The sequence below is a fragment of the Corythoichthys intestinalis genome, chromosome 11 (genome assembly GCF_030265065.1).
Source record: "Corythoichthys intestinalis isolate RoL2023-P3 chromosome 11, ASM3026506v1, whole genome shotgun sequence".
In the NCBI taxonomy this organism is placed as follows: Eukaryota; Metazoa; Chordata; class Actinopteri; order Syngnathiformes; family Syngnathidae; genus Corythoichthys; species Corythoichthys intestinalis.
The window spans coordinates 53,730,685-53,752,914 of record NC_080405.1 but is presented as its reverse complement, the minus strand read 5'-3'; the positions used below and the strand labels follow the sequence as shown (position 1 = coordinate 53,752,914).

At 39.6% G+C, this 22,230-nt stretch overlaps 1 protein-coding gene across 2 annotated transcripts in view; it reads right to left on the bottom strand.

The window, feature by feature from the left end:
* Positions 1-9,417: 9,417 nt before the first annotated feature.
* Positions 9,418-22,230, bottom strand: part of slc36a1 (solute carrier family 36 member 1) — a 113,757-nt gene continuing 100,944 nt past the window's right edge. Inside the window, exon 12 of one of the 2 annotated variants that reach the window (XM_057849917.1) lies at positions 9,418-11,356. In XM_057849917.1, coding sequence (XP_057705900.1) covers positions 11,106-11,356 — 251 coding nt within the window. In that variant the 3' untranslated portion in view covers positions 9,418-11,105. The remainder of the gene's footprint in view (positions 11,357-22,230) is intronic. The other variant, XM_057849916.1, reaches the window with a different exon arrangement.

The following is a 22,230-nucleotide window of genomic DNA, read 5'->3' as shown; positions in this document are numbered from 1 at the left end:
CTGTGTTTTTTTTTTTTTTTTTTTAATTGACGGTAGCTTTGCATGTTTGGTAAAAGCTACCATCTATAATATTCTTTTTTTTTTTCAATAGCATTTCTTCCGAGTCAAAACTGTTAGACCCAATGACTGTTTATACACCAAAACAACCGGAATTCTCATACAACGCGGGCCTTTTTGGTTTGACACCCAAAAAAATGACTGTTTGTCCAAAAATGTTTTTAAAAAAATGCTACTTGTCCAATAATTTTCTTCCAAATGACATCATTTATACATAAAAAAATCAGGACGCCAAGGGGCACCAAAGTTCCATACAGTTCATGCTAAATACGTACAGTTCGGCCAATATTTGCCAAAATTATACCCATTCATTTTTAATGGACAAAATTTCCCATTCATTTTAATAGCACAAAAACATCCATTCACTCCTATTGATTTCCAACCGGAGTGACTCAATATGAACAGGACGTGACCTTGAAATACCCCCATATTAACATGAAGTGACACAATATGAACAATAAGTGAACCCGATATGCCCCAAAATAAACAGGTAGTGACCCGATATCTCCAGTTCCTGACAAAAGTCTTGTCGCTTATCCATTTTGTAGAAACAATTGCTAATAACCTGACTTTTAATTATTCCAATTGGTTTCAGAAGTGGCTCATATGAAAGCTAAGACCCTCCCAAATGATGTTGAATGTACAAAAATATATTTGTTTCACCGAAAAAAGATTTATCATTTAATGAAGACATAAAGGTCCAATTTTGGCAAGACAAAAGTTTTGTCGCCTACAGAAAGTAGTGTGAATGTTGAACAAAAAATGTACTTCAAATACGAAAATATGTTTTATAACATAAGCCAATTAAGTAGTGGTGCTGTGAGATCCAAATTTAATATTTTGTATGACTTCCATGGGCTTGGAGGACTGCATCCATGCGGTTCGGCCATTAGGAACATGAAAGAAAGCAGTCTTGCATGCCTCCCAGGGATCATCAACATTCTTGGGTTTCGTCTTCCATGCTTCCTCATTCATCCTAGCCCAGACATGCTCAATGATGTTCATGTCTGGTGACTCGGCTGGCCAGTCCTGGAGGATCTTGCTCTTCTTTGCCTTGAAGAACTCTGCGGTAGAAATTGAAGTATGCGATGGAGCACCATCCAGCTGCAGAATCTGTCCCTTTTTATGGTTTAGAATGTAAGAGGCAGCTCAGATTTGGCCTCCATGGTTGAATCAGTGCCCAAAAACCAGCATTAAACAAAAGACAATTTGCTAATTTGCCAAGGCCCGCAGCCTGTCAAAAGGATGGACTCTGGAAAAGTGGAAAAAGGTGGATTTTTCAGATGAATCTTTCATTGAATTATACCACAGTTGCCGCAAATATTGCGGGAGACCTATTGGAGCCCGCATGGATCAGAGATTCACTCAGAAAATAGTGAAGTTTGGTGGTGGCAAAATCATGGTCTGGGATACTTCAACGATGGGGGTGTGCGAGAGATCTGAAGGGTGGAAGGCAACATAAATAGTCTGAAATATCAACAAATCTTAGCTGCCTCTTACATTCCGAACCATAAAAAGGGACAAATTCTGCAGCAGGATGGTACTCCATCGCATTCTTCAATCTCAACCTCAAAGTTCCTCAAGGCAAAGAAGATCCTCCGCGACTGGCCAGCCCAGTCACCAGACATGAACATCATTGAGCATGTCTGAGGTAGGATGAAAGAGGAAGCATGGAAGACGAAACCCAATAATGTTGATGAACTCTGGGAGGCATGCAAGACTGCTTTCTTTAATGTACCTGATGACTTCATCAATATATTGTATAAATCCTTGCCAAACCGCATGGATGCAGTCCTTCAAACCCATGGAAGTCATACAAAATATTAAATTTGGATCTCACAGCACCACTACTTCATTCGCTTATGTAACATGTTTTTGTATTTGAAGTACATTTTTTGTTCAATTTTCACACTACTCTCTCTTGGCGACAAAACTTGTCTTGCCAAAATTGGACCTTTATGTCTTCATTAAATGATAAATCTTTTTTCAGTGAAACAAATATATTTTTGTACATTTAACGTCTTTCGGGAGGGACTTAGCTTTCATATGAGCCATTTCTGAAACCAATTGAATAATTAAAAGTCAGGTTATTAGCAATTGTTTCTACAAAATGGATAAGCGACAAGACTTTTGTCAGGGACTGTAGATATCGGGTCACTACCTGTTTATTTTGGGGCATATCGGGTTCACTTACTGTTCATATTGTGTCACTTCATGTTAATATGGGGGTATTTCAAGGTCACGTCCTGTTCATATTGAGTCACTCCGGTTGGAAATCAATAGGGGTAAATGGATGTTTTTGTGCTATTAAAATGAATGGCAAACAGGGCCATTTGAAATGAATGGGAAATTTTGTCCATTAAAAATGAATGGGTATAATTTCGGCTAATTTTGGCTGAACTGTACGTTTTTAGCACTAACTGTACAGGAGCGGACCCTGGAATTACTCAAAAATCAATGGGAAGTAACCCGATATGTACAGGAAGTGAAGATGAAATGCCCCCAAATCAACAGGAAGTGACCCTGAAATCCCCCCACATCAAAAGGAAGTGACCCAAAATAAACAGGAAGAGACCCGATATCCATCTTTTGAATAGGTGTCCACTGTAGTAACCACTGTACCTGAAAGGGTTAAAATGAATAGTAGGTCTGATGCTGCTTTTTGCCATTCATACTATATAACTTTTTTTTTTTTAATTCTGAATGTTGTTGACATGTTTTGTTAACTACCCAAACATGTTATCACTTTTTACATCATGTTAAAACTTTTTGGGTGACGTGTTTAGAAGACATGTTTGCAGATGTGCTATTCTACAAGTATGAACCTAAACTGAATTTCATGTCAATATTAAAAACTTCCATAGGTTACATCACGACTACCTTACTTTTTTTTTTTTTTAATAGTGCTTTACACTGCACTTTTCTGTTAGCAGCTGGCTAATGCTAACATGATTTTCATTTGCTTGCACAGAAAGCAAAGGCCAGATAGTTGCTAAATGAGTCATCCGACAGTTGTCTTGACGCCCGCAAATGATCTCGAATTGTGAATGTTTGTTGTCGTGGTGCGTTCAAGGACCGCTGGCCTTCTGAAGGCGGGGAGTATCACTATCACGAGAGCTTTTTTGCACATCGCCATGGAGAATGTTCCCCTCTGAATGTTTTTAATCACATCTCTAAAAAGATGCTAACGGAACCGAGCTAATAAAGAGTTCACTGTGATAACAAAGCCGCCTCTGTCCTATATCATTAAAAGACAGATGTTTTTCCTTATCCATCACAAAATCTAGTGAGTAGACAATGCCAGCTGTTGCCGGCAATAATTAGCGTTAGCCGTTAGCATTTTCAGTTAAAGTTGGCGAATCTATAAGCAAATAGCAACCACGTTAGCGTAGCACTAGCCGTTAGCATCGACACGAGATCTACATTACAGAGGACCGAATGGGACAGAATGAAAAATGTAAATTACACCTGATTAACACCTGGTTGGTTACCCAGCACATCAAGCCAAGACGGGTCGATTTTAGATAAATGATTGATGCGGAGTCAGTAATCATATTCTGACACAATAGATGGCGCTTCCTTTAGGCGGGTCAAACAAGTTGAGGATGTGTGATGATATATTTTGCTCATAAATTTATTAACTGCTGGAATGCAGAGCCGAAATGACGCCAATAACTTTGTCAGGATGTCATCAGCAAGGTCTAAAATATCTCTTCGGGAAAATCCTCCGTAGCCGCCATGTTTTAAAAAGACTTCAGACGACAGCAATTAGATTAGATTTAGATCAGCGTTAGTCCCGCCACCTGACTTTGATGGGTGAGTTTGACAGATAAAATAATGAAGTGTTGCAACATGTGTGCATGAAATCATTTATTAAATAGTGAAATTTTGTATGTTTTTACAATAAATGATGGTATTTTAATACATTAATGACAGATTTTATGGCACTATTATTAATGATTCCCATTTTTATCAATTAATGATACATTTAAGTATTTATTTAAAGATGTATTTATATATTTCAATTTGCCCCTTTTTGTCTTTCATATTAAACAGCCCAAACTGTGATGGCTATCAATCAGAACAAATTAACCATCAGCCCAGCAAGTGTGTAGAAAGACTTGGTTCAACGCACCTTACTTGACATCTTGCTAGCGGTACACAGGTGCTCTCGTCCTTCGAATGATGAGTGTCGTCCTTTGGCTCAGTCATGTTATGTTAATAGTCAGTGTGTGTGTATGTGTATATTCAAAGGAAAATTTAAAGGGTATTAAAACACTAAGGGTCTGTGAGATATCAATAGAACCGTTATGCGGCAAGATAACAAATATTAATAAAGTTAACAAAAAAATAAATCACATTCATGAGCAATTATGGAAAATAGATCGAAAATTACGAACATTTCCGAAAGTGTTCCGGAAACAGCCGAATGGGGCGGAGACGTCATAACAAGGAAACGAAAGGTCGAGGCAGGTGCCATCGTTGTTTATCGACGAGAGAGTTGCGTTCGTGTTTTATCAAAAAATCGCTAAAATGGTTCAAACCTGTCATGCTATGTGGTCTACAAATAGCCATCTGTCGCAATGTAGTACCCATGAGTTCCCGATCGCGAGAAAAAGAGCTGGACTACGCAGACAATGAGTAAAGTTCGTCCGTGGTAAGAGGGCTAATTTTGCAGACCCAGCCTCCGGCACGGTTTTGTGGTGCACATTTTACACCTGAAAGCTATTCGAACTATGGACAAATGAAATCAGGTTTTGCTAAGAAATTACTGATGAACGCAGATGCGGTGCCCACCATACACGCGAAGCCACCTAAATGTGTTCTGTTGTTCTCTGTTCTATTTTGTTTTGTACTCAGTGTTCCGTACTCAGTTCTTCTGTTCTCTCTTCCATTCTGTTGTTCCGTACTCTGTGTTCTACGCTCTTCTGTTCTCTCTATTCTGTTGTCCTGTATGCTTTTCTGTTGTTCTCTGTACCATTCTACTGTTCTCTGTACTGTACTATTCTGTTCTGTACTCTGTGTTCTATACTCTGCGTTCTGTTCTATTCTCTTGTCCTCTGTTCTGTACTCTCTCTACTCTCTTCTGTTCTCTGTTCGATTGTCTGTTCTATTATGTTCTGTACTCTGTGTTCTATTGTTCTCTGTTCTATACTGTCCTGTACTCTGTGTTCTGTTGTTCTAAGTTTTATTCTGTCCTGTACTCTGTGTTCTGTACTCAGTGTTCCATATCCGGTTGTTCTGTGCTCTCTTCTATTATGTTGTTTTGTACTATGTGTTCTTCTCTCTTCTCTTGTCTATTCTGTTGTCCTGTATTCTCTGCTCTGTTGTTTGCCGTACTACTGTGTTGTTCTCCGTTCTATTCTGTTCTGTACTCTGTTGTTGTTCTCTCTTCTGTACTCTGTGTTCTATTGTTCCCTGTTCTATTCAGTTCTGTACTCTGTGTTCCGTACTCAGTGTTCCATACTCGGTTGTTCTCTTCAATTCTGTTTTTCTGTGCTCTGTGTTCTCCTGTTCTCTCTATTCTGTTGTCCTGTACTTTCTGTTCTGTTGTTCGCTGTACTAGTCTGTTGTTCTCCGTTCTATTCTGTTCTGTACTCTGTTGTTCTCTTTTCTGTACTCTGCGTTCTGTTGATCTCTGTACTCGTCTGTACTCAGTGTTCCATACTTGGTTGTTCTGTTCTCTCTTCTATTCTTTTTTATGTATTCTGTGTTCTCTCTTCTGTTCTCTCTATTCTGTTGTCTTGTACTCTCTGTTCTGTTGTTCGCTGAACGACTCTGTTGTTCTCCGTTCTATACTCTGCTGTTGTTCTCTTTCTGTACTAGGTGTTCTGTTGTTCTCTCTTCTATTCTGTTCTGTACTTGGTGTTCTGTCGATCTCTGTTCTATTCTGTTCTGTACTCAGTGTTCCGTACTCGGTTGGTCTGTTCTCTCTTCTATTCTGTTGTTCTGTACTCTGGGTTCTTCTCTCTTCTGTTTTCTCTTCTATACTGTTGTACTGCACTCTGTTGTTTTCTGTAACATTCTGTTGTTTACTGTACTATTCTGTGCTATTCTGTTCTGTACTCTGTGTTCTGTTGTTCTCTGTTCTGCACCGTGTACTGTTGTTCTCCGTACTACTCTGTTGTTTTCTCTTCTGTACTACTATGTTGTTTTCTGTTCTATTTTGTACTCTGTGTTCTGTACTCTGTTGTTCTCTCTTCTGTGCTATGTGTTCTATTGTGTCTGTACCCTGTGTTCTGTTGTTCTCTGTACTACTCTGTTGTACTCTGTTCTATTGTGTTCTGCACTATGTTGTTCTCCTGTACTCTGTGTTCTGTTGTGCTTTGTTCTATTCTGTTCTGTACTCTGTGTTCCATACTCAGTTGTTCTTCTTTCTTCTGTTCTCTCTTCCGTACTGTGTTGTGTACTCTGTTCTAGTCTACGGTTCTGTAATCTGTGTTCTTCTCTCTTCTGTACTCTTTGTTCTGTACTCTTTTGTTCTGTCCTCTGTGTTCTCTCTTCTGTGCTCTTTGTTAAGTCCTCTGTGTTCTGTACTCTGTTGTAATCTGTTGTCCTGTGTTCTGTACTGTGTTCTGTTGTTCTCTGTTCTATTATTTTGTTCTGTTTTATTCTGTACTATATTCTGTGTTCTGTACTGTTCTAATCTGTTGTTCTGTGTTCTGTACTGTGTTCGTGGTTCATTTTTTTCTTTTGTTCTCTGTTCTATTCTATTCTATATTCTGTACTCTGTTCTCGCTCTGTGCTCTGTACGCTGTGTTGTTTTCTGTACTATTCTGTTCTCTGTACTATGTTGTTCTCTCTTCTATAGTCTGTATTCTGTTGTTCTGTTCTGTACTCTGTGTTCTGTTGTTCTTTGTTCTGTTCTTTCGTTCTCTGTTCTGTACTCTGTGTTCTCTATTCCGTGTTCGCTAATCTGTTTGCTTTTCCATGTTCTCTACTCTGTTCGCTTTTGCCATTGTGTACTGTGTGAACTGCACCAACATAAAATGGTGCTTCAAGTTAACTTTGTAAATTTCTAGGTGTATCAGAAAAGCTCCCTAAAATAAATGTCCATATGCAGATAACATAACATAGAAAATGATGAAAAATCAGAATATCAAGATAAAGAAGGAAAACAAAGGAGGTTAATTTCTGTACTTTACAACACCATTACAGGTTCCTCTGTGTTCATTGAATTAGCCCACAGCAGAGTGAAGATGTCACTTTTACAGCTTCAGAAGAGGAACATGCTTCACTTTAATGTCTTCCAGTCAATACATTGAGAGCGGGTGTGTGTTTGTGTATGTTCGCGCACACATGTGTGTATATACAGCGCATCTACACGCAAATCTTTAGTGTGACATTTAATGCCGCTGCTGATTCATATTCCGCATACATCCTTTCTTTGATGTCCAACACAAAGTCAGCATACAAAGCTAATTGCCGTGAACCACTTTCATGCATCTGACTTGACACGGACTTCAAAGTCATAAAATAAAAAAACACCGGGCAGCTATGAACCTGGAGTGCATGTGAAACCTCAAGAAATGAACCTTTTCTTGAACCAGTTGGATGGAAAGGTCCAAGGCTTCATGAGGCTTCATTTACTCATCATTAGTTATTACCTACCTCTGACTGTGGTATCACCATTTGAGATAACGTTACGGCGAGCCTTGAATCGCAAATCGTATATCGTAATCGTAATATGGGGAGGTATCCAGTAGGAGTGGGAACCTCTTGGTAGCTCACGATACGATACGCGATACAAAGCTCTTGATAACGATGATCCGACGATATGGCGATACAGCGATTATCGATACACTGGTCAGGAAATCATTCTAGGATATTCTACAAACAACTAATTAAGAGAAAAACAAGCTTCTAGTGTGAATTGGAATTAGTTTATCACTAGTAGACGTCCAATCCATTTGAACTGGGAGGGTGGCAGCGAATGAACATTTGTTCATTTGCTGCCACCCTCCCACTTCAAATGGATTGAACGTCTATGGCTGTCAGTGGCAGTCAATGCCAGGCAATTAGGTATTTTGGGCCATTTAAGGTCTCACTGGAACAGCACCAAACAAAAGTTCCAGCATCATCACCTTGTCCAATGCAGATTTTGGACTCTTGACACCTTGCCCAATGCAGATTCTTAACTCTTGACAAGGTGATGATGCTGGAACTTTTGTTTGGTGCCGTTCCAGTGAGATTTACAAAGATGATTGCCTGAAGAAGACATCAAAATTCCCTCAGTTCTTGATGAGATGGGGCTGCATGTCAGGCAAAGGCACTGGGGAGATGGCTGTGGTTAAATCTTCAATAATAAACACAACTTTACATTGAAATTTTAGACAGCTTTGTTATCCCTTCAATTGAAAATATGTGTCATTTTCCATAATGACATTGCATCATGCCACAGAGCTAAAACTGTTAAAGCATTCCTTGGAGAAAGACTCATCCAGTCAATATCATGGCCTGTAAATAGCCCTGATCTCAACCCTATTGAAAACCTGTGGTAGAAATTGGGGAAAAAAATGGTCCACAGCAAGGCTCTGACCTGCAAGGATGATCTGGCAACTGGAACAGCACCAAACAAAAGTTCCAGCATCATCACCTTGTCCAATGCAGATTTCTGACTCTTTGACACCTTGTCCAATGCAGATTCTTGACTCTTGAAACCTTGTCCAATGCAGATTCTTAACTCTTGACAAGGTGATGATGCTGGAACTTTTGTTTGGTGCAGTTCCAGTGAGATTTACAAAGATGCTTGCCTGAAGACGACATCAAAATTCCCTCAGTCCTTGATGATATGGGGCTGCATGGCGGGCAAAGGCACTGGGGAGATGGCTGTGGTTAAATCTTCAATAAATGCACAACTTAACATTGAAATTTTAGACAGCTTTCTTATCCCTCCAATTGAAAATATTTGTCATTTTCCAAGATGACAATGCATCATGCCACAGAGCTAAAACTGTTAAAGCATTCCCTGGAGAAAGACTCATCCAGTCAATGTCATGGCCTGCAAATAGCCCTGATCTCAACCCTATTGAAAACCTGTGGTGGAAATTGGGAAAAAACAAACAAACAAACAAAAAAAAAACACAGCAAGGCTCCAACTTGCAAGGATGATCTGGCAACTGGAACAGCACCAAACAAAAGTTCCAGCATCATCACCTTGTCTAATGCAGATTCTTGACTCTTGACACCTTGTCCTATGCAAATTATTGACTCTTGACTCTTGACACCTTGTCCTATGCAAATTATTGACTCTTGACAAGGTGATGATGCTGGAACTCTGGTTTGGTGCCGTTCCAGTGAGATCTACAAAGATGATTACCTAAAGAAGACATCAAAATTCCCTCAGTCCTTGAAAGTCCGCGTTGCCCAACGACAGCCCTAAAACATCATTGCTCTAGAGGAGATCTGCATGGAGGAATGGGCCAAAATACCAGCAACAGTGTGTGAAAAGCTTGTGAAGAGTTACAGAAAATGTTTGGACTCCGTTATTGCCAACAAAGGGTACATAACAAAGTATTGAGATGAACTTTTGGTATAGAACAAATACTTATTTTCCACCATGATTTGTAAATAAATTCTTTAAAAATCAAACAATGTGATTTTTCAGTTTTTTTTTTTTCCACATTCTGTCTCTCATGGTTGAGGTTTACCCATGTTGACAATTACAGGCCTCTCTAATATTTTCAAGTGGGAGAACTTGCACAATTAGTGGTTGACTAAATACTTATTTGCCCCACTGTATTACCATTTGGATATTTTGTCACACCCCTTGTATCCAAAGTTTCCCACCCTTACATAAAAATTCCTTTTTTAAACTAAAAGGGAAAAAAATGCTTCAAATCTAATTTTGTCTTGAGTGTTTTTTATTGTTGGCAGGGTATTAGGAGTGGAAATGGAAACTCACAAACACTTTGCATTTGTCTGCAAAAAAATAAAAGACTAAAACGTGCAATTCAACAGTTAATACTCGATGTGTTACAGTTCTAAGTGATTTAACGGTCAACAATGTGATCATTTAGCGAGCTGGAAACATAAATAAATAAAGTTTAGTCCCTCGCGTGGGGTCCCGTAGAACACGTTTCCCACTTAGTAGAATACTATACATTGATGAATTGGAAATGACAGTACCTTGTGATTAATCACACTTACAACAAACCATCTAAAAAGAGGTGCTGCCTTAATTAAAAAACAAACTTTTTTCAGTACACACATTGTTTTTTTTTTTCGTTAAAAATGCAAACATGAACATGATCAGAAATTAAGGTTCAAGAACAAAAAGAGCGTAAAAAATTGAATTGTGTATTGCAGGGTTGGCCTTCATTGGATTTTTCATTGGGTTCATTAATCCAGTAATCCCCCCAGTGGCACCCAAAAACCCTTAGAATTCTTAAACTAACCCTAAATCCAAATTTGAGACTAAATTAATCAAGCCCGCACCCAAACGTGCCGTTAACTGTGGGTAAATTAATATAACGTGAGATTAATGCTGGCAGTGAAATCAAAATTATTCTTAATAGTTTAACTTTTTTACCATTTGCAGGTTGCGAAAGTTTGCTAAAGTGCAATTTTTGATGTTTTCTCACAAAATTCTTTGTGCTGTTCACGTCATGTTTGAACTATTAAAAGGAAAAATTCTTTGGTCAACCCCTGTTGATAAAATGGCCACTGGTTTCAACTTGATTTAAAACTCAAAGCACAACCTGCTTTTTTATTGTTAAAATACACTCTAAAATAACATCGTTTATGGTCTTAAAAGTTCATTTTGAACGCTTTTGAACTGCGTAAGGCATCAAAATCAAAGTGCAACTTTCATTTTCTTGATCAGGTGCTTTCAAAAACTGTAAATAAAAGGTACTAACAAGCACGTCAGTACATTCCAAATTGGTTGAGGTAGTATGACTAAATGTCAACAAACTCAAACGTAAGAAGAAGCAAGCACCTACCTGACGGACTGAGTAGCGTACGACAAGGTGGACACATACACATGTACAGCCATGAAGAATATAAACACCTTGCCCTTGATAAAAAAAGTCTCGGCAGTCTGGCCGTTAGAGCTCGCGTTTTAGCGAGTTGCGCGTGATGATCTGCTCGATGGCCACGTAGGTGCCTGCCAGGAAGCCTACTAGGCCCACAAGGCTGATGACCATGTTCTTGGCGAGCGACGCTGGCGACAAACCCTCGCCGTGGAAGGTCAGCACCTGCAGGATGGGCGGGAAGATGAGCGCCAGGAAGCTGCTGCTCACCGAGCCCACCAGCGAGATGACCAGGTCCAGCTCCGGGATCAGGATAGCCAGGGCACCTGGGTCAGGACAAAAAAAAAAAAAAAATTATATATCTTTCTGCCATTTGTCAGCTGTGATTGGTTCCATCAACTCTGTGAGCCTAGAGAGGAATAAACAACCCGGATTAAGTATTGGCACCCCTGCAATTCTGTCAGATAATGCTCAATTTCTCCCTGGAAATGATTGCAATTACAAATGTTTTGATAGTAATATTATCATTGATTTTGATTGCAATGAAAAAACACAAACGAGAATGGAGAAAAATCATTATAACTTTACACAAAACTCCAAAAATGGGCAAAAGTATTGGCACTAAGGATGTCCGATCATGTCATTTTCAAAGTATCGGAATCGGCAAAAAAATATCGGACATGCCTTTTTTTTAATATATATACAGTGTATATTTTTTAATTAAATCGTTTTCTAATTGTATTTAACGTTACAGACAAAATGTCTGACATTCATCCAGAGTCTTTAGTTTTGGTTAAGTAGGGTTATCAAATTTATCGCGTAAACGGTGGTAATTAGTTTTGTTTTAAAATAATCACGTTAAAATATTTAATGCAATTGACACATGCGCTGCACGACCCACTCACGCATTGCGGCGTTCAATCTATAATGGCGCCGTTTTACCCTATAGATAGATCTAACAGGCAGCGTAAAATGAGTGGAGAGAATTTTGGCAGTGTCTGGAAACGCTTTTTAATTGGCTAAAGCCTTAAAATCCCTCTCTCAACAATTAGAAATATCATGGGAAGCAATGTGGGGAAGAACGGTAATGGTTGATCTTTTCCTTAACACCCTATGTTACTGCCCAACGCAGAGAAGATATATCAATTGGTGCCGCTATGCACAGTCATGGTTGCACTTCCCATCATGCATTTGGGCAGAACAGTTAAATGGCTACAGTATCATTTACTGAAAGCTCAACAAATACACTAGATGGCAATATTTAGTCACAATATACAAAGTCACATTTATCCATTAAGAATTACAAGTCTTTCTATCCGTGGATCGCTCTCACAGAAAGAATGTTAATAATGTAAATGCCATCTTGAGGATTTATTGTCATAATAAATAAATACAGAACTTATGTACTGTATGTTGAATGTATATATTCGTCTGTGTTTTATTCATTTTTTTCTTAATGCATTGCCAAATGATATGATCGGGAAAAATTATCAGGAATGATTGGAATTGAATCAGGAGCAAAAAAAAGCAATCGGATCGGGAAATATCAGGATCGGCAGATACTCAAACTAAAACGACCGGGATCGGATCAAAACTATACGATCGGGACATCCCTAATGTTAACATTTTTTTCCTCGCCCTCCTCAACACAATTTCAAGGTATCAAATTGGGACTCAGACGATTCGGACTCACATGCACAAAAATGTGACTGGGACATCCCTACAAATAATAATCAACTATGTGTTATTGTGTAGAGGAGTGTTGTCCTTACCATTTCAAAGACACGCGCCCACACAGGGTCTGTGTGTATTAGTATTTATTGGACAGGACAAGTTGTGTGTTCTTAATGCGCATGTGAAGGAAAAAGTGATTTGCCCTTTCCCACATGCACATACGACATACACACACATACGCCAAATGGCCATTACTAGGGTCTGACAAAAGCACTTTTGAACGCAATCAATGGCGGCCCGGTGCCAAATTAACCCGGAGGCCAACGCCAAGGTCGACTTTCATGTGACGGCGAGCAAAGGCGTCACTCGACTGTGAAAGGACGCGCTTCAAAATACATTTAAGACTTTCTCGCCCGTCAAACCAGGCCGGAGAGGAGGGGGCCGGGGAATCGGGTCTACCTCTGGGGACCAAGCCCGGCTTTTTAAAGTCAAAGAGCTTAAGCGTGCGGCCAAAAGGCTCGCTCGGCCTCCCCGCGGAGACGACAATGGCACAATTTGCGCATGCAAGTAACTTTCAAGGTACAAAAAAACACACAAAAAAAAGGAAGGTCAATGTTTTTCTACTCGTCCTACTGCTAGCATCTTAGAAAAGAAGAACCGGACCTTTTAGCACTAATGGGTAATGATGTTACGGATATGAGTGTGACAATCAGTGTTGTTAATCTTACTGTAAAAAAGTAATTAGTTACAGTTACAAATTAGTTATCCCAAAAAGTAATTGAATTAGTAACTCAGATACCTCATTGTAAGAGTAATTAGTTACTCAGCAAAGTAACTGGTGTTACTTTTCAGGTTCTACACGTTATTAAAATATTTCACATCAAATATCTTTATGTTGATTTTAGATTGATTGATTGATTATACTGATTGAACTTAACTGATTTATTAATTCCCTCCCAAAAAATGTAGGTCAATTTTTTTTACATGTACATTTTTAAAAAATCACCTATATCAGAGTGTAACGGTATAAAAAACTTAAACTTTCAAATGCTGTGAGAAAAAAAGCCTTTTTGTTTTTCCTGTTGTTCTGAACCCGAACCGGGATCTCCGTACCGAGGTACGTACTGAACTAAAGATACACGATAATATCGGTCACCGATAATTATCGGCCGATAATGGCAATTATGACGTCACACAGATAATCCAGATAATAAAAAAATTCAACCGATAATGCAATCCGATAATTATATACTTGATTTTGCCTCCAAATGTGCGCAACCAAAGAATTCAGCACACCGTCTCCTCAACCCCTCCCCTCTCTGAAGCCCCTGAGGGAGGAGGGGTTGAGGAGGCGGAGTTACAAGACAAGAAGTAGTTGAATATTATGGCGGCTGTTACTGAAAAAACGACGCTCTCGCCATCTGCGAAACATGTACCGTATAAGTTCCACGAGGCAGAAAGAACGCGTCCTCATTCAAAACCACTAACCCAGCAGCCATTTAAAAATGCATCATAAAGAATTTTGGAACAAATACGAGGCTGCTGCTAGCAGGAATGCTAAAGCTATTGTAAACACTAAGTTAAACTACAGGGCTTGTGACGATACAGAGTCGGGCTGTTTGGGAATGCAGCCCAAGGCGGGTGGTAAATTCGCATCTAAGGCTAAACACCGACACTACTGGAGACCGATAGTCGGCAAGTAGCCGTCTTCCGACGGAGCCTGCTGCTCTGGCCAGTCCGGCAGGCCGCCGCCGCCTCGCCATAGGCGGGGCGGGCCGAGCCCGGTTCCCCGGCCTCTGGACCTCCGGCGAACACCCCGGTTTCTCGAGCGTTCCCCCACGGCGTGCGAGCAGAGCCAGGACCCGAATACGCCGCGACGAACCGGCCGGGGCGGGCGGATTATCCGGTACGAATGTAGCTGCCGCCGCCGCCGAGACGAGACACGTGTTTTTTTTTTTACCTTAATGACCCGAGAACTAAAGCCCTGGATAAAAGAAATAATGCAGTTTATACGACCACCATTCTTCATGAAAAAGTGATGTCCGGTAAGCAAGCTTATCATGACGGCACAGTGGTTATAAGATCATTTAAACATGGAGAAAACGAAGTCAGCCAGTCAATAATGCATTCAGAATGTGAAATGACGAGCGGTCAGATGACTTTGTAACGCTGCCTTTATTTTCGGCTTAATAAAACTCAGGCACAAAACAACACGCACGCGGATGCGAGCTCCAACTCCGACCAAATAGTACTGCCGTGTAGCAGTTTAGCTGCTGTAACGCAAATGTCGTGAAAGCCGCAAATGTAAACAAAGCGCTGCAGAATGGGTACATGACATCTCGCTCTTTTGAGGTAATCATTTTCACAGTGTGCAACAAAGCATATAACATTAGCAATCACTTTTCTAATTATTTAACTTATTTGTCTGCTCAATTACAGTCACAGTAGATAATCAAATTCTTAAATCAATATTCTGTAGCCACAAATATTATTCAAAATCTTTCAAGTTTTTTTTTTTTTTTTTAGGATTAAGTATAATAATGTATTGCTTAAAACAAGGCTGTTAAGATTATTTTCAGCTAGCTATTTTTCTTCCAAGAAATCTGAGAGAAATACACTTGAAGCGATCGCAGATAATTTCACTTATTGCCAATAGATTTACACTTAAAACTGACTAGTTTTAAGGAGGTGTGTTTTGCAGCGGATTAATGTTATATATGTTAGGAATGGCTTACTTTTAAACGCATTTTTGTGTAACTTAGGTATTTACTCTGTAATTGTTGCCAAAGGTTTACCATTACACAATGTCAGACAATCTGTCATTATTTAGATGTTTGAATTGACGACTTGTTCATACTTTATGTTGAAAAAAAGAGCAATAAATTATATTTTTGCACAGTAATATTTTCTTTTGTGTATACTTTAAAATTTTACAGAAATCTTTTAATAGAATTATCGGCTTGACATTATCGGTTATCGGTTGGAATGAGGAGGAAATTATCGGTTATCGGTATCGGTTGAAAAATGCATTATCGTGCATCACTATACTGAACCATGACTTGTGTGTAGAGCCTAGTTCGGGCCTAAAAAAAGGCAAGTTTTCTTAATGTTTAAATAATCTACATATTTTTTTTAGAATTATCAAAGCATTCACACAACGAAATAACGCTGGGAAAGTTTGTTAAACATATTTCTGAGTGTGTGGGATATTGTTCTCACATGGACGCGCCTCTCTGACAAGGAGAGGGAACAGGAGAGGGCGGCGCCTCGGCCGTGCAGCGGGAGGACAAGAAGAAAAAGCGGCCGGCGCCACGGCGTTCGTGCACACGCACAAGCAAAAGCGCAATACAGAGAGCATGCTCTCCATTTTTTTTTTTTAAAAATAATTTATTAGTCTGGCATGGCGGCCCGACCCGACCTGACCCGAACATGAATGCTTAAATTGTGGGCCCGAGGGTCAGGTCGGGTCGGGTCGGGTTCGGGTTCGGGCACAAAATCTAACCTCTACTTGTGTGTACCACCGCACCACTGATATACAGTATATATATATATATATATATATATATATATATATATATATATATATATATACAGTATATCAGAGGTTGCGCTAGACTTTTTCGTTGTCTGTCATTTTGACTGACAGTGTCATAAAAATCCGGTCATAATCTATTTTTACCCGTCACTTACATTTTTAAAATGATAATAATGACATATTCAATAGCATTTAGTTTTCATTCATTTTTAATTAATATTCTGTCCGAACAAGCTTAACAAGAGGCAAACAGACAGCGGAGTGCACCAATCAGCGACGGGCAGACGTGCCGTTAGCAAAGCGACGAGGGCAGGACGAGGGACTTGCGCGCGGAAGTAAACATAAGAGGAGAACGGAGTTTATTCAACATGGCTAGCGCGAGACAGACTGTTGTCAATCTCTCGTGTCGATGTGTTTTAGCTTATTTAAAACTGAATTTACCGCGGATTGGAACATATTCTCGGCTCTCCCGCCATCCGTGTTATTGTAGAGACGACTTTCGGCGCGCAAGAGTGACGTTGCTCGTGAAGAACACGTCACGCAAATACAGTGCCTTGCAAAAGTATTCGGCCCCCTTGAACCTTGCAACCTTTCGCCACATTTCAGGCTTCAAACATTAAGATATAAAATTTTATTTTTTTGTCAAGAATCAACAACAAGTGGGACACAATCGTGAAGTGGAACAAAATTTATTGGATAATTTAAACTTTTTTAACAAATAAAAAACTGAAAAGTGGGGCGTGCAATATTATTCGGCCCCCTTGCGTTAATACTTTGTAGCGCCACCTTTTGCTCCAATTACAGCTGCAAGTCACTTGGGGTATGTTTCTATCAGTTTTGCACATCGAGAGACTGACATTCTTGCCCATTCTTCCTTGCAAAACAGCTCGAGCTCAGTGAGGTTGGATGGAGAGTGTTTGTGAACAGCAGTCTTCAGCTCTTTTCACAGATTCTCGATTGGATTCAGGTCTGGACTTTGACTTGGCCATTCTAACACCTGGATACGTTTATTTTTTTAACCATTCCATTGTAGATTTGGCTTTATGTTTTGGATCGTTGTCCTGTTGGAAGATAAATCTCCGTCCCAGTCTCAGGTCTTGTGCAGATACCAACAGGTTTTCTTTCAGAATGTTCCTGTATTTGGCTGCATCCATCTTCCCGTCAATTTTAACCATCTTCCCTGTCCCTCCTGAAGAAAAGCAGGCCCAAACCATGATGCTGCCACCACCATGTTTGACAGTGGGGATGATGTGTTCAGGGTGATGAGCTGTGTTGCTTTTACACCAAACATATCGTTTTGCATTGTGGCCAAAAAGTTCAATTTTGGTTTCATCTGACCAGAGCACCTTCTTCCACATGTTTGGTGTGTCTCCCAGGTGGCTTGTGGCAAACTTTAAACGAGACTTTTTATGGATATCTTTGAGAAATGGCTTTCTTCTTGCCACTCTTCCATAAAGGCCAGATTTGTGCAGTGTACGACTGATTGTTGTCCTATGGAGAGACTCTCCCACCTCAGCTGTAGTTCATCCAGAGTGCTCGTGGGCCTCTTGGCTGCATCTCTGATCAGTTTTCTCCTTGTTTGAGAAGAAAGTTTGGAAGGACGGCCGGATCTTGGTAGATTTGCAGTGGTCTGATGCTCCTTCCATTTCAATATGATGGCTTGCACAGTGCTCCTTGAGATGTTTAAAGCTTGGGAAATCTTTTTGTATTCAAATCCGGCTTTAAACTTCTCCACAACAGTATCTTGGACCTGCCTGGTGTGTTCCTTGGTTTTCATAATGCTCTCTGCACTTTAAACAGAACCCTGAGACTATTACAGAGCAGGTGCATTTATACGGAGACTTGATTACACACAGGTGGATTCTATTTATCATCATCGGTCATTTAGGACAACATTGGCTCATTCAGAGATCCTCACTGAACTTCTGGAGTGAGTTTGCTGCACTGAAAGTAAAGGGGCCGAATAATATTGCACGCCCCACTTTTCAGTTTTTTTTTTTGTTAAAAAAGTTTAAATTATCCAATAAATGTTGTTCCACTTCACGATTGTGTCCCACTTGTTGTTGATTCTTGACAAAAAAATTAAATTTCATATCTTTATGTTTGAAGCCTGAAATGTGGCAAAAGGTTGCAAGATTCAAGGAGGCCGAATACTTTTGCAAGGCACTGTAAACAAATCTGATTTGTCGATTGATTTTGTAGCTACTCGAGAGGCTGTGTCCCAGACTTTTCTCTCAGTGTTTGAAAAATACAGGGAGAAGAGTCTGGCCGTGCCAGGCAAACACTCAGTTGCTTTGACATTTTTCCGTGTAAGGCCAACGACGTCATGCATCAAGAGCGACAATAGCTAATTAATATGCTCACTCGCCACCCTGTGGTCTGGGGTGTGAATTGCAACCTGTCAAAATGACGGATGGACTTCAGTTTTTTCTGTCACCGTTTTAAAAAACCGGTCAACGACGGAAAATATTCGGTTAACGCGACCCCTGCAGTATATATACTGTATATTTTTTCGATTTGTAGGTAAGGCTCTGAATCTCCTGCCTCTCCAGTCTTTGCTCTCGTTTTGATTAAAAAACATCACAAAAGGTTCATGAATACGTCATTCAAGAAAAGTATAGGGAAAGTGACTATTTTTGGTAAAAAAAAAGAAAAACTTGATTATTATTATATTGTAGCGTCTAAGGACGCCAATTTGGTGATAATAATGCACACTCATCAGGAAAACAGTACATTATTTTCAGTTAATTGTACCCACCTGGACACCATGAACTGTAAGTTAAAAAAAAAAAAAAGTTTGAGTTTAAGATGACACTCTCCAAGCTAAAAGCTAATGCTAACGAGAATGCAAATGATATGCTAGCTCTCCGAGAAATCTAACCAATCATCATCGCGTTTGTAACGGCGTCACCACCGCCTTCCCGCTCTGCACTCTCCAGGGCAGGCAAGCAGGCAGATGTGTGACAAAATTAGACAACTTGTGCTTCATTCAACCAAATTGTTGTAACGACTTGCTTCACATCCTCAGTAATGGTAACAGCAATGAAAAGTGGAAAAATGATTACCGTATTTTTCGGACTATAAGTCGCGTTTTTTTTTCATATTTTGGCTGGGGGTGCGACTTATACTCAGGAGCGACTTATGTGTGGAATTATTAACACATTATGATATAATTTCACATGTTATTTTGGTGTTTTGCAGTGACACTGATGGTTTTGTTTGTTTGAAGTTGTTAGCATGTTCTTATGCTATAGTTATTTGAATAACTCTTTACAGCTATGGCCACGTTCGCGTTCTGCCTTTGGCAGTGTATGTTCAATTGTATTATTGACTTTTTTTTATCTTGAAATGGATGCATTTAGTTTGTGGCGCTTTCACGCCCACGTGAGGGCGCACTCGCACTTGTTTACGTGAAGAAGAGTGCTCACACGCCAGAAGAAGACGGACAGCTACGTAGCTCTGAGTGAGTAAGTGAGTGAGTGGGCGAGTTAGCGAGAGAGAATAGACGGCTGCGAACCTACTTTCATTGTTTATGCTTCTAAATCATCTCTACAGAGGCAACACCTGCGTGTATCATCTTTTCTGTTGTTGTTGTGTGTTTTCCACCCGCGATCGGACACTTAGAGCCAGTTGTGTGGTTGTTTGAACGATGTGCTAATGATTGAATGCATGCTAACCTGTTACTTATTACTAATAGTACCTAATTATCATTTATTTACGTTGATGCGAACCTGTTTTCTATCGAGGACCAAATTGATTCAGCAAATTATACGGACGTCCAGCATTGTCTTTTGGGAGTTCGCTGTATAGCCAGGACCGAGCCGTAACGTAGGACAGTATATTCACATTTCGTTGTTCATACACAGTACATTGTACATTTATTTAGCATGTTGTTCTCTATTGTATTTTTATATTAAATTGCCTTTCAAGATGACATGTCTGTTCTATGTGCTGGATTTTATCAAGTAAATTTCCCCCAAAAATTCGACTTATACTCCGGTGCGACTTGTATATGTTTTTTTTCTCTTCGTTGGGCATTTTGTGGCTGGATCGACTTATACTCAGGAGCTACTTGTAGTCCGAAAAATACGGTAATTGGATAACTCACAACTGAAAAAAAAATGCCGTTATACTCCAACGCCGTCTTTAACAACACTGGTGAAAATATATAGAAAAGGTGACATATACCAATAGTTTGTAGCCCAAAAGATTATCGATATACCAACAGGTTGCTACCAAAATCTTTCATTCGAATAGTGTCTACGTTAGCGCCGTCAATGGTGTTGTCTTTTGTGGGAAATGGCAGGTCACTTCCTTTTCAGTAACCCGAAATCAACAGGAAGTGACCTGTAAATGGCCAAAAAGGAAAAAGAATTGACTGAAAAATCAATAGGAAATGACGTGAAATCCCACCAAAATTAGCTCACTGGCTGCCATGGCGCTAAAAGACTAGCATGTGACAAAATGTGTTTGTCTTTGTCTAGTTTTTGTTGACAAAAACTCAAGACTAATTTTGTCTAGTTTAAGTCGACGTTCACGAAAAATGTTTTCATCCGTAAAATCTCCAAAATTGCAAAAATGAATAAAGGTTTCCAACCATTGTATTTCATATGAATATTGACAGACAAGCTATTAGCATTAGCCTATTACTAACGTGAACGCTATGCAAACGCTACGAGTTACACGTATTGTGTGATGATCACTTAGCCTTCATGGAGACTGGAGATGACACACTGGTGAGTTGGAAGGTGAGGTGAGGGGATGCAGCACGTCTAAAGTGACACAACAAGACACTGCTACGATGCAGGCTAACTACACATAAAATGTCACACACAGTGAACATGTGACAAAAATATGTCGCATTTTTGTCTCGTCAGACGAAAACTGGCATGCGTCTCGTTATGTTTTAGTCTACCAAAACACGTTTTTGGCTCATTATCATCTCGTCAACATCATGAAAAAAGCGTTCGATGACAAAATATTTTCGTTGTTGTCATCATTGACGAAAACAACACTTCACGGTGCATTCAGGAACAGCACGCAAAACACAACCGCCACATTAGAACCTGATTCGTTACATTATTACTAAAGATGTCCCGATCGATCGGCGTCCGCTCACGTCATTTTCAAAGTATTGGAATCGGCAAAAAAATATCGGACATGCCATTTTTTAATTTAAATCGTTTTCTAATTGTATTTAACGTTCCAGACAAAATGTCTTACACTCATCCAGAGTAGTTTTGGCTTAAAGTAGGGCTATCAAATTTATTGCGTTAACGGCAGTAATTAATTTTTTAAAATTAATCACGTTAAATAATTAACGCATGCACTGCACGACCCACTCACGCATTGTCGCGTTGAATCTATAAAGACGCCGTTTTACCTATAGATAGCGCTAGGGCGTATAAAGAGTAGAGAGATTTTTTTATGTGGCTAAAGCCTTAAAATACCTCTCTCGCCAATTAAAATAACGTGGGAGGCAATGTGGGGAAGAAAGGTAGTAGTTGATTATTATCTTGACACCCTATGTTCTTCCCAACGCAGAGAACATATATCAATTGGTGCCCCTATGCACAGTCATGGTTGCACTTCCCATCATGCATTTGGGCAGAAGTTAAATGGCTGCAGTATCATTTACTGAAAGCTCAACAAATACACTAGATGGCAATATTTAGTCACGATATACAAAGTCACATTTATCCTTTAAGAATTATGAGTCTTTCTATCCGTGGATCCCTCTCACAGAAAGAATGTTAATAATGTAAATGCCATCTTGAGGATTTATTGTCATGATAAACAAATACAGTACTTATGTACTGTATGTTGAATGTATATAAGTTTTATTCATTTTTTTCTTAATGCATTGCCAAAATGTATATGATCGGGAAAAATTATCGGGAATGATTGGAATTGAATCGGGAGCAAAAAAAAAAAAAAAAAAAAAAACAATCGGATCGGGAAATATCTGGATCGGCAGATACTCAAAATAAA